Source organism: Bombyx mandarina, chromosome 01 (genome assembly GCF_030267445.1).
Source record: "Bombyx mandarina strain Sakado chromosome 01, ASM3026744v2".
In the NCBI taxonomy this organism is placed as follows: Eukaryota; Metazoa; Arthropoda; class Insecta; order Lepidoptera; family Bombycidae; genus Bombyx; species Bombyx mandarina.
The window spans coordinates 13,266,844-13,280,112 of NC_143208.1; the positions used below are offsets into that span (position 1 = coordinate 13,266,844).

The 13,269-nt window shown below is 33.3% G+C and overlaps 1 protein-coding gene across 1 annotated transcript; it reads right to left on the minus strand.

The window, feature by feature from the left end:
- Positions 1–437: 437 nt before the first annotated feature.
- On the minus strand, positions 438–12,626 carry LOC114245185 (TBC1 domain family member 13). The gene is made up of 9 exons (XM_028177243.2): positions 12,479–12,626; positions 10,966–11,039; positions 10,674–10,799; positions 10,238–10,416; positions 7,881–7,979; positions 7,111–7,321; positions 5,141–5,342; positions 4,325–4,447; positions 438–4,182 (listed from the first exon to the last, which is right to left on the minus strand). Exons 1-9 carry the CDS (start codon positions 12,496–12,498, stop codon positions 4,062–4,064), a joined length of 1,155 nt encoding a protein of 384 aa, XP_028033044.1. The 5' UTR covers positions 12,499–12,626; the 3' UTR covers positions 438–4,061.
- Positions 12,627–13,269: the final 643 nt, after the last annotated feature.

A 13,269-nucleotide genomic window follows, 5' to 3' on the forward strand; every position in this document is an offset into this window, starting at 1 on the left:
AAAGCATCAGATATTAAACACATACATACACTGTGCCATGAAAAATGTTATAAAGCGAATTGAGATAATAATATGAATAAATATTGAATTAGAAACACTGTTCTGCGGTTTTATTGTTTGCCACAGGAAATAGGTATTCTGTGGCGGGAGCTTAATGTCAAGGTTAGCTTCTACTAACTTCCATAGTCATTCGACTAGTTATGAAAGCGATAACCTGTCCTTTATAGATGAATAATCTGCAAGGGTGACTTAAACTTAATATTTTAAATATCTAGTGTAACGTTAATTGTCATAAAAAAGTAACATTAAATAGTAAATGTTTTGTTACTTACCAGTAGTTCTTGGAATTTAAAACTAATCGACAAATTTTTTGCGTAATAAACGTAATAAATTAGTCTGAGATGAGGTATATTTTTTTTTTAATAAAAACAAATAAATAAGTTCAAATCGTGTAAATTGTTTATTAACTAAGACAAAAATAATTCCACAAAGCTTATATGTATTAATATAGAAAAAGAATAAATAGTTAAAAAGCAAAAAAAAAAACATTCGGTAACAGTAATGACAATTTTGAATTCCGTTTCCTTACAAGTATAATAATAATAAAAGTACTGCTACTCATATTATTTTAGAATATTACAATATTATCGAAAAATCACTTAGAATTCATGTTAAAGTACGTATAATATTAATTACCTAGTCAGGTGAATCGTTCAAAACATACGTATGTAGGATTAACTTAGAGCAGCTAGCTAGTAGCTAGTCTGTGAAAACAACAAAAAGGTTTTCTTGAAAAGTTCGACGTATATTTTGTAAAAGGAATGATATTTGTATAACTAAAATTAATAACGCACGTTTACAGAATTCGAAGTTCACTTTATTTAAGACCGTAATAAAATATGATGAGGTTTATATTTCATTAACTTTAGCTACGTATACTTTTCTCAGTCTAAAATCCATTAAATTATTGGGACCGTAACGTTAGAGAGGCAACGTCTATTAAAAAAAAACATAATATAGAAAATGCTTTTTTCATCCAAATTAATTAAACCTTTTAAATCGCTAATTAAAAATATTTTCATGAATTTAAGAAGTATATAAGTAAGTATCTTATTAGTCTTAAATTTTACGACTACTAACTAAAAATAGAGACAAAATTTTCTCGTCACATAATTTTTTTAAAATATTTTCATATTCGTCATGGCCAAAACAGCGAGTCCAAAATTAAAGAAAGTTCCGGAATATATTTTTTAAACACTTCAAAATAAATATCAAGTTTCGAAGTTTAACAGGTTCATAAGTAAGTTTGAATGTTTAATGTAAATAATGTTCTTAATGAAATTCTCCACATTATGAATTATATCCAACAGTCTTGCTGTGCCGATGATTACTTATTAGATTTATAAAAAAAAAACATTCTTAGACTTAATAAAAATATATCATCAAAATAATGTTTATGTAATTCGAGGTATCTAAAACAGGATCCGTTATGCATGTTATAAATATATGTAATATAATTTATTTAAATTCATGTTCTCGTCACGAACAGACGCAAATTAATCACTTACATCGTTAGAATATTTTATTGAAATTCAACCAATCAAACGTTTTTTTAAAGTTAAATACACGTAAAAGAAAAAAAAAATAGAGACAGCTGTCATAGAAGTCTGAAAAATATGTAATAATAAATATGTAATAAGTAATGGATAATGATCCAAGTAGATTGAATTGTTTACTCTACATGTTCGGTTTAATATGGGCGGTGTACTAAAAAACGAACATTTTACTACAGTAAGTAAATAATTATGCCTTATGTCACTATTAAAGAGATATCAAAATTCATTTTCTACATCAAAGTACGATAGACATTATTAAAAGTACACAGTCGTAGATTATTGTATATGTTTCCAAAAGACATATATATATATATACATAAAACATTATTCATGTTGACAACATAATGTGACCATTTCGAGTTTGCGAATGGCACTAATGGTAGTGCGCTAAAAATCATTGACTGAATTCAGATATCGAGTAAAAAAAAGGGGAAAAACAAAAAAGTAAAACGAAGCGCGTACAACCTGGGGCACGTAAATGAAGTGAAACTTCTTTTTTGGTGTGTGTAGTATTGTGGTTTTCTTAATTTTTCATCTTTAAATCAGATTGCTCTTGTAATAGGAAATGGTGTGTATAAGAGATGCGACTTCTTCAACATTTAGATTATATATATTTTAAATTATAGATACAAAAAGAAACATATCTATATATTAATACGTGAAGCAAAAACTTTGTAGGTATCCCTTTTTACGAATATTGCGCTGACGGAGGAGTATGAAATTTTCCACACTTATAGAGAATATAGAGAAGAAGTGCATAAGGCTAATATTTTTTTAAAATAATGCATAAAAGATACATTAAATCAATAAAGAAAAAATTACACACACTAAATACCATGTATTTGACGCACACACGCATGCATACTATTTATTGTCAAAATTTTGTTCTTGACGTCTGTTGTCAAATTGAGATTAAATATTGTTTGTCTTTGTTAATATTTTTTATAGTGTAGCCTTGGCGAAATTTGTGATTATAGAAGTATAAAATACAATCATAATAGTGTACAAACTTACAATTCCAATTAATTATAGTCGAATTTCGACTACTGCGGGACCTCTAGTATATTTAATATTTACTAATATTTACTAACAATCACGCCACGTTAACTGCTCCCGTGATAAGTTCGTAAAGAACTTGTGTTACAGGTACCAGATAACGGATATAAATGTAAGATTTTTATTATACACATACATACACATACATGTATTATACACATACATATATTTAATATACATCCATAACCCTGGAAAAGACGTTTATATTTATCATACAAATATCTTCCCTTGGCGGGATTCGAACCCGCGACCCCTTGTGTAGTGACCATGTCACTTACCACTACACCAGACGGCCGTTAGTATATTTAAATACTTCATGAAAGTATTGGACGCCACTCGTTGCTAACGGTCGCGCTAGCCTGTAACAGGCATACCACGCGCATGCGTTCGAGTGCCACGCATTCACTCTCGCTCTGTCTCTTTCTAGTATGGTAGCGTTAAACGTTTAACGCAACCTTATTGAAGTCGCATTAGAAGTTCCACTTCAAAAACTCGTTCGTTATACTTTCAGATTATGTGCATTTTTTAATTGATTTACTTTAAGCCCTACCTATCATAGAACGTTCTGACGATCTTGTACATGCTCTTATTAACTGTATAATCGTTTTTTTTGTCGTTTAAAAGGCGGGAAGTTATATGAAGTTATATGACCGTCAAAGGAAATGAGATAGATATGAATTGAATTAGTTGATCTGGGAGGTCTTGATTCTATAAAGAAATCGTCATTCGATAACCTCTTATCTGTAGGCCACTTAGTGTCTTCACTTTAAGGCCCAAAAATGGCGTTACAATTGACATCTGTCAAATTGACGCGTGTCACTGTTGAATTCAGTCGATGTAATATTGATGGTGTGTTTAGGCCGACGCACAGGGTGGGATTAAAAACAAACTCAAAATGGTCACGGTTTCCAGATTAACGGATTCAGACTATTTAAAATTCCATCCGCCACAATGGCATTTGTACTAAAAAACTGCTAATTTGTATCTGCTAGTCACATTGTAGGTTATAAAATCACTATGTTAAGTATTAATGTTTATTGTAGTAAAAAAATAATTCTCTGCTAGTACTAGTTTATAGCTATTTAGGTTTATTATGGCCGTAATGGAAAAAAACAACATAACACTCCTACAGAGTTCTTTTTTATAGCAGTTTATTTTAGGATAAATGAGGATCAGGCTATTTTTTTTTTTAAATATTTTTTAAAGATTCGTTAATTGTAAATAGTCAGTCAGTTGTATGAGCAGGTGAAACAGAACAGAAGAAGTAGAATCTCTAAAAATTTTTTATCTTCGATTATCATATTATAGTATATTAAATCCGCAAATTCTAGTTTTAACTAAATTTAAAATTAAATTATTCATCAATTCATCCAAAATTCGTTGTGTTGTTTACGTGTTGCCGAGTGTAGCTGCTTTATTTAGTATCAATGACACATCCATAGGCGGAAAGTTTTGAAGCAATTTTACATTCGACGCGAAATCGCCGCCTAGTAAATTATCGCGAACCAACCTGTTATAGAATGAAAAAAAATATTTATATTACATTTATGGTGAATTTATATTCGAATAGTATAAATCAATTTACTTTTTTTTTTAAGTTATGATTGTTGATTTTATAAAGATTACTAAAAATACAAGTACATTGGACTCACAAAATCATCGCACAGCATATGTTTATGAGGAAATCGAAACGTTGAGAATCAGCGAATAGGGTGTCCCAAATTCTTTCGACGTCGGGTAGAGAGAACTCTTGGGACAGTAAGAGCGTCAGCCATCTGTAATATTAATATTTGAGTGCGCCTATATTTAACATCATTGTTACATAATATTAAAAAGTTCTTATTCAATAGCGTCTGAGATTAGGGACTTGAAAATTTTATGGGATTTTTTAAAATATGTATTACGTGTTTTCAATATGCAATCGTTCGTGGAATTGTGATTGGAAATCCTTAATCAAAAATACATAGTAGTGAGACATTGGCGTACGTAGGTAGCAGATACATTTATTACACGACTTCTAGAGGGTAGTACCTACTAAGCATGTTTAACAACGTGCAACAAATTTCAGGTTTCATTGATCGCCGTTTCAGCGTGTGCCATATTTTTTATTCGTATTACATTGCTGGCTCCCGAAACTGTAACCTTTACAATAACTAGATGGCTTGGATTACCAATGCAATATTTATTTCAGTTTAAAAATGTATTAATTTAAATATATATTTTTATTTAATTTACATAAAAGAGCTGCGCGGCAGGCTCAACCGGATTTTAAGTAAACGCAAATGTAATTTTATTAAATAGATTTTTATTCATAAAGTTTCTTTTCAGATTTTCACGAGTCGTACAAAACTTTTGAAGACTTGAACCCGTGCTCATTTAATTACGTCACGAAATTCAGACTATTTAAATTGGAACTTTCATGGCTAAGGAACACGATCTGTTTTACATTGTAGCTTATTAAATAATACCTGAAGCTGTAGTACTGAGGGCGCAGTTCCTGCTTCTCCAATAAAGTCCAAACGTCCGGGTCGTGGCGCTTCAGAAACTCGTTGAGTTTGCACATCATGTAGTTGATTCCGCTTTCCGCCTCGTCGAGGGTACGTATGAAGAAGTCACGTATCTCGGCCATTAGGTTCGTGAAGCAGAAGAAGCAGTCGGCTTCGGCGTGCTCTGTGTTTACGCGTTCATAGAATTCGTTGAGAAAATATTCTTGTCGTCTCTTTTTTTTCCCTACCTAAACTGATAGCCTTGAGAAGCTCTATGTCAGCGTAACCGGACGAGTAGGTGAGCTCACGGGGCTCAAACCAGGAGCGTTGCTAACACTGGCCCTGGCAAGAGCAGTGCTTCGCAGAATCTACCACCGAAACGGAAACGCGACCCACTGAGAAGATCCAGCGAGAAACTCAGTGGGCTGTGTCTATGGGTTAATTTACTCGTCGAGGCCTGCGTCGCAAGCGACGGGTACGGCGGGGACGGTGACCGATATTTGAGGTAACTAAAAGCACCGTTAGTGGATCAGGGGGATCTGTAATGACGTGCGTCATCTGTTACAGATCGTAGTTCACAAAAAGGGCGATGAATCGGTAAAAGAGCGAATTCAAATTATTTTTTTGAAATACTTTTTTTTTGTAATCGGCAAGAAAAGAGAAAGTGTTGAGGTTTGTACACGTGTTGCCTTTTTTGTCAAATATCATTCAGATCATTCGATCCGGTTTAAATGATAGTACAGTGCAATGCACCGGAAACTTAAATCTTGAATTCCAAGGTCAGCAACGAGATTCAAGCGGTGCTGCTGATATTGAAATCATAGTACGTAACGTCTAGTTTTTGGAGTGCATCATTAATTACGTGTCTTTCCTACACTGCGTATATCCACAGCTCCTACTAGTTTTCAGTTAAGTGACGCTATGATTCTGATGCCACGTTCAACGCGAAATCGATGTATTTGCTAAAATGGGCGATCTAAAACCATCGATCATAAGAATCGGAATTCGGTAAAAGTGGACGAGGCTTTCTACTATTGTACGTGTCGAGTTCCAAACATGGCAACTTCATTTAAATAAGGAACGAAATGCAATCCATGTACGTATTAAGTGTGTACTAAAAATAACATTTTCTTTGACAGTTGACTTTTAAATTATTTTTTTTAATTCACGTTTTGCTTGTATTTGTAAACGAGTTCGTAACAACCTCGTGTCAATGACCTTTTAAAATCGATATCATATATTTTTTTTAATGTCGTATAGCGCAGAGCATCGAAGACCAAGGTTAGGGTCGTTATATTGATATGTTTATATTGTTTAAATTAATTTTATGTTTGATTCGTAATCCGTGTGTTTTGTTTTTAATAACGATTCAGTATGTTAACGCGCATTTTCTTTGGTTCTTTAAATTTATTTCATCGAGTTAAGTATTTTGGGAGATTAATTTAAAATAAACTACTTGGTATTTTAGAGCCGGATTTAATTTAATTTGTCGTCGAACAATATAATTTAGTGTTTAAAGAAAACATGTATTTTCTTCGTATTAGTTCTAAATTGTTATATAATTTAATTAGGACTTCGATCTCTTGTCTTAAAATGGATAGCGATTTTCACTAGATAATGAGTATGCCTATTTTGGTAAGCACCTAAACCTAGAAGGAACGCCCTTCTAGGTTTAGGTGCTTACCAGCTTGTTTGTGCAATAATAAATATTGAAAAAAAAAAAGAACTTATAAGTGATCTAGTTTCTTTCAGCTTAATTACTGTTATATTTATTTTAAATCTACGTAAATCATCTGCAAATTGTATCCTTAATTTTGGACCCATAAATAAGGTATTTTTTTTTTAAAGCAAACGGCTTCGTTTTTGTATCTATTACAGACGTTGTAAGAAAATAAATTAGAAAAAAGTTATGTGACGAATCCATCAGTATCATTGGATAAATTACTACTTACGTCGAAACTCCTTGTCGGCGTCAATAGCGAAGGTATGATAGATGGGTCCTATTATTTCGTTCATTCCTTGAACGTAGCCCTGTCCCGGATTCAGCTTCGCATACAGAAACAGCATACGTTCCACCACCTCCCAGTGAGCCTCGCAGCCTTCGTTCAGTGGGGCGTAATCGCCGCTTGTGATGTTCTCGGCGCGTTTGATTTCGTTGCTAAGCTAAAAAATAGAAGGGGTTGTAAGAAAAATGAAAAAAATTGCACATTTAAAAAAAAAATAACGCATATATGTACATCAAACTGAATGAAAATTTAACATTTATCCTGTTTTTTTTTATTGCTTACATGGGTGGACGAGCTCACAGCCCAACTGGTGTTAAGTGGTTACTGAAGCCCATAGACATCCACAACGTAAATGCGTCCCCCACCTTGAGATATAAGTTCTAAGGTCTCGTAGTTACAACGGCTGCCCCACCCTTCAAACCGAAACGCATTACTGCTTCACGGCAGAAATAGGCAGAGTGGTGGTACCTACCCGTGCGGACTCACAAGAGGTCCTAACACCAGTAGTTGGATTTGATGGAAGTAATAAAAATGCCGTATTAAGATCGGTAAATCGGCAAATTTACAAGTGAACAAGACTTGAATTTAGTGAAAATTATATACATACAAAGATTCCGTTACCTAGATATAAAAGTTTAGCTAATAAAATTTCAAATACAAGTTATATCAAATTACTATATGGGGAATTTTTTTAATCTGAAAAATCTCATTCTCACCTTGGCAACACCGAGACCCCTTCTCTCCAATGTGGCGTATTTGAGGACAGATTGCTCGACACGTTTATGCAATCGTTTTATGCCATTGCTGTTTACGACCTGAAATAACATATGTTACGCAATGCTTACAAGATCAATCATTTTACATTTAGAACGTGGTCGTATCTTGTTGCTTGCGGTTCAACTAGAACAGTCTCAGGTAAGCCGATATCGCATTGAATATGCAATAACAGACGTATGACGTGCCTAAGTATGTCCAGGTGCGTAATGATTGCCATTAGAATAAACAGTTATTAATTAATACAATTAATTTAAATTTGTAATTTTAATTTGTAAATCGAAAAATACGTAGATACATTATATAGCTACGTACCTACTGTTTGTTGTTTTTTTAATAGATAACGTAATGTTGTCAATTAAATGTCATTCACAATAATTACTCGAAAAGTATATAAAATGACCAAAGAAGAAACATGTGTCATCGGAGTTTGATTATGGAATATTTACGAATGTCACATTTAAATTATCACTAACGACTATTTTTATAGTTTGCAATGTCGTTACATTGTGCGAGCGCACACCGATATAATACTAGATCAGTGACTGAACCTTTTTTTTTGTTGCGGCACATATTTAACTATTTCAAAATTTGGCGGCACACAAAGAAAAAGATAAAAATTATTAACTTACTACCGAATCACATACATTTGCCAATTTTAACGAAAGAAAAGGTGCAGTAACTACTATGCAACACCTTGCGAATCCCAACTATCACTAAAACACCTTTTTTACGCAGAAGTGGCAAGTGTGCGCCGACTTGAGACATATTCCTATTGCTATGTACGCCGTTTCATCAAAATTTGGCACTAAGAAAAACCGCGTTGCAAAGAAAATAATAAAATAATTTATTTTTTTGTGGATTTAAATATATATTCATGTTAAAAATATTTTTCTTTTTAAATGATATAATTTAATAATATTAACATTATTATATATTTGCAAAATTTGGCGGCACACAAAAGTGCCGCGGCACAGTGGTTTGAGAATCACTGTACTAGATCATCGAAAGTGCTTATTTTTGTCTGCGTTCACAAATTGAACAAAATACAATTGATTATGTATGTGATTTTTGAACAAAGCAATTTAATGAGCTGTATGGTAATGTATTTTTTCTCCTACCTACGCCGAAAGTTCGGCTTTCGTCCCGCTGTACAGGGAACAAAGTCTAACTTTTCCTCCCTGGGTACTGACAAGTGCGCATGCCCGTTAGTGTCTACGTCTGCTCTCACACACCTAAAATTTTCCGCCATTGTTGTGTTCGGGTAATTTGCAATATTGTGTTTAGTGTAAAAGTGATTTTTTGTTTTTTTGTTTTTAATGGCTCAGATAAATGGACGAGCTCACAGCCCACCTGGTGTTAAGTGGTTACTGGAACCCATAGACATCCACAACGTAAATGCGCCACCTACCTTGAGATATAAGTTCTAAGGTCTCAAGTATAGTTACAGCGGCTGTCCCACCCTTCAAACCGAATCACATTACTGCTTTACGACAGAAATAGGTAGTGTGGTGGTACTCACCCGCGCGGACTCGCAATAGGTCCTATCACCAGTAATAATATCGCATAGAAGTCTATGACAAATTTAAAATCCATCGGACGTATAGTCTTGGATATACTTTAGGAGTACGTGGTACCTCGGTAGATAAAGATAATAATTTTACTACACATGCACTGCAAAAGCTTTTCGGCCTTCGCAGACGACTGAAAAACCAGCTGTCGTCTACGGGATTATAAGCGACCACAGCAAATGTGCTCCTCTCGTGATGGGCAACTGTAGTTGTATAATTTCGAACCCCCCAAAAAGATCAGAAATGGTTTGTATGGATTGAGATTTTTGACTTTTTTTTATTGCATAGATTGGTGGACGAGCTCACAGCCCACCTGGTATTAAGTGGTTACCGGAGCCCATAGACACCCACAACATAAATGCCGCCACCCACCGTGAGATTGAGTTCTAAGGTCTCAGTATAGTTACAACTGTTGCCTCACCCTTCAAACCAAAACGTATTACTGCTTCACCGCAGAAATAGGCAGGGCGATGGTACCTACCCGTGCGGACTCACAAGAGATCCTACCACCGGTAATTAAAATTATAATTTTGCGGGTTTCATTTTTATTACACGATATTATACCTTCACCGTGGAAGTCAATCGTGAACATTTGTTAAGTACGTATTTCATTAGAAAAATTGGTACCCGCCTGCGGGATTTGAACACCGGTGCACCGCTCAAGACGAATGCACCGGACGTCTTATCTTTTAGGCCACAAAGATTTATTTGTTGCTAATGTTACTAACCTCAGGACAAGGAAATTCAGTAGCAGATTGAAAGAATGATATATCGGGGCAGAGTCTTCGCACGTCCTTGTCGATTTGCAACAGTACCTCGTTATCTTTGAAGTAAGTACTCCAAGAGCTGTCGGGGCTCATGTTTAACGGATGGTCAGTTGGCCCTCCGGGCGATACAATTATTTCTTCTATAAAAAATTAATGAGGAAAAATATGAGGAGCTAGTAGTGATCACTGAAGTAATCGTCAACATTTGAATATTGCGGTAACTACCGTCAAACAAAAAAATAATTAGACGCGATTCTAAGCCATTAAAGTATATTTAAATATAGAATATATAATTTACAGTAACGTAAATTTTTTATACTAGAGTTTTTTTATAATAGAGTTACTTTTTTGTTTAAAGAGCAAAAAGCAGTTGTAATATTCACACTAAAATAGTTACCTATAAACTGTTTATAAAGCTGACGTTTCTTAATTAGCGTCGTTTCTCTAGCATTCTTTTCTTGGGGTAAATAATGCAGTAGGATTTTCCAAACTAATGATCTCAGTCCTTTATCATCAGGTATTCCTAAAAAGTTGTTAAAAAAAATTGGTCATTATATTATTTGACCACAACAACAAATTGAATAGTTTTCTTCAAATAGAAATGAATTTCATCAGACCAAACATTTAATTTACTATTATTAACGGCACATATAATAATGATATAACATATAATAATAAACAGTGATTACCATTGAAGGCTAGCTTCTGGAGCTGCTGCATATCAATAACATCTTGATCAAGTATTTCTTCAAAGGCTTTTATCCTGATAAATTTCAAATTTATTAAGAAATTTTCTATTATGAGAAATCATTGAATTAATTACTTATTTAATAAAAGGTATTCAATAAGACCTATATGATAGAGTGTCAACTTTTGTTCATCATACAAGAAAGCTACTATTCCTATTTCTACCTATTTCTGAGGACTCTTTTCAAACCCTCAAGAAGTCATAGGAACTATCAATCTAGGCTTCAGCATCATGTACAGCAATATGGCCTAATAAGTCATAAAGGTGCCTATTATAGTCATGCTGCACTACTCTGAGACAGGAAACAAGTTCCCTGTAGTACAAAAAGTACAAAGTCTGTTAACATTTGACTATTTTCAGATAGCAGAGCTGGTAAGTAATGCAGGGCATTTATCTGGGTGTAGGTTTAATTTTCCACTATGTCTATCACAACCCTATTGTCAGTTAATAATAATGAATAGTAATAATAATAATAGTAATATTAATAATAATAGTGACTGGCCGCACTGGAAATCACTTAGAGAGGCCTATGTTCAGCAGTGGACAGTGGACAGGCTGAGATGATGATGATGATGATGATGAAGTAATGAATAGTTTTAGTTATAGTTAATAATAATATAATAATAATTAATAGTGTTAGCACTCTCGCTTTTCCCACTGACCCCTGAAGGTGTGTGTATTATGAGATCACAATAAACAGCACCATTGTTCTATCTAATCGTTCCATAAAAATTAAGTGTACTGATTCAAAAGTCAGAATAATCCTCTGCTGCTGTCCTTAATATTTTTTGCTTTTGAGGATTCACCTCATTGTTTAATATGGAAATAACCTCAGTAATGCATAAAAAATAGAATGTCACAGAACAAAAGCTTTGATATGTTAATGCAACAGGAAAAGTTCAACAATTTGTTTTAATGTTGTCATACTTAACTACATACTGAAATCAATATTTTTTTATAATATGAAATAGATTTAATGTAAGTTTTAATTGATTAATGATATTATATTCCTGATCATTTCTTATTTAAAGGTTGAGGCGTATGAGTGTTTTTAATATGAATTATTTGTCTTGTTGTAATTGTGTAAGAAAGTGTAATAATCCCATCCATTCAACTTTCTTTTGTGAATTAATTAGTTTATGTTAAAGGTAACAGTACCACAACAATCAGGACATTTTTATATTATTATTTATCAAGCCGATCATTATTTAAATTTTTCGCTAAAACAAATCAATGTTTCGGGTACTTGATATTTTTAAATTAATCTAATCATTTAATTGTCACTGATTTCGTGTAAGCTAATTCTTTTAATGCGCTCCAAATATAACTAAATTTATACTGATTTACTTGAAGTGACAATTTCAGTACCACCCATTATATTTGTATCGGTTTAAATACAATATTATTCATTCTATTTCGAACATTACTATGAAATATAAAGGCATATTAGTTACCTAGCTTTATGGAGACTCATACTGTTTTTATATTATTAAATCTCTCGTTTTCACACACTATTCATCACGCACACAAAACTTTTGTGATGTACTTTGTAAAATGCAGTAAAAAATTGTCAGTCAACCGATAGGTAGGTAGAGATATGGTAGAGATAAATATATTAAGTGTATAATCTATGGTAGAGATCTACCGTTGCAAATTGCAAACAAAATTTGACAGTTGACATTTGTTGACTTATAATGTAGGTAATAGTTCCACAATAAGTCTTCAATACCTAATCTGCTATAAGGTATTGCAAGTAATAACAGGTCTGTGATTGTGAACTTTGTTCTTAATATTAAGGATACAACAACGACAACAAAATATTGCAAAGAACTGCAAAGATTAATTTAATGTGAATCGTATGGTGCCGCTTTTGGGAGGTAATCAAAACGTACTGGTAAAATGGCGCTACATACATACATTCGGTTATCTTTCATCTTAAACAATCATCCCAATTTAGAGCTTCAGTTCCAGCCTTTGCTTTGAACGACGCAGTGTATTTTTAAGATTCCATATTTTATTATAAATAATTTTATTATAAAATATGTACCTATTTTATCTCGCACTCATAAAGAAAATATGTATAATTAAGAACTGTGGTTAATTATTCAAATTCAACGTTACATAATTATTTAACATGGCCCAACAACGCCATTTATAAAAAACGGAAACCGTTAAACTCCATTTGGTGAAATGGATTTCATGTGCTACTAATCGAACCCGATTAGGCTCCGCTGTCATAATCATA

Excerpts from the sequence above, each read along its gene's own strand:
- LOC114245185 (XM_028177243.2), bottom strand. The coding sequence starts at position 12,498 with ATGAGTCTCCATAAAGCTAG. Across the intron at positions 11,040-12,478 it reads ATGAGTCTCCATAAAGCTAG|GATAAAAGCCTTTGAAGAAA; the intron begins GTAACTAATATG and ends GAAATTTATCAG. Across the intron at positions 4,448-5,140 it reads CCTCAGTACTACAGCTTCAG|ATGGCTGACGCTCTTACTGT; the intron begins GTATTATTTAAT and ends TTAATATTACAG.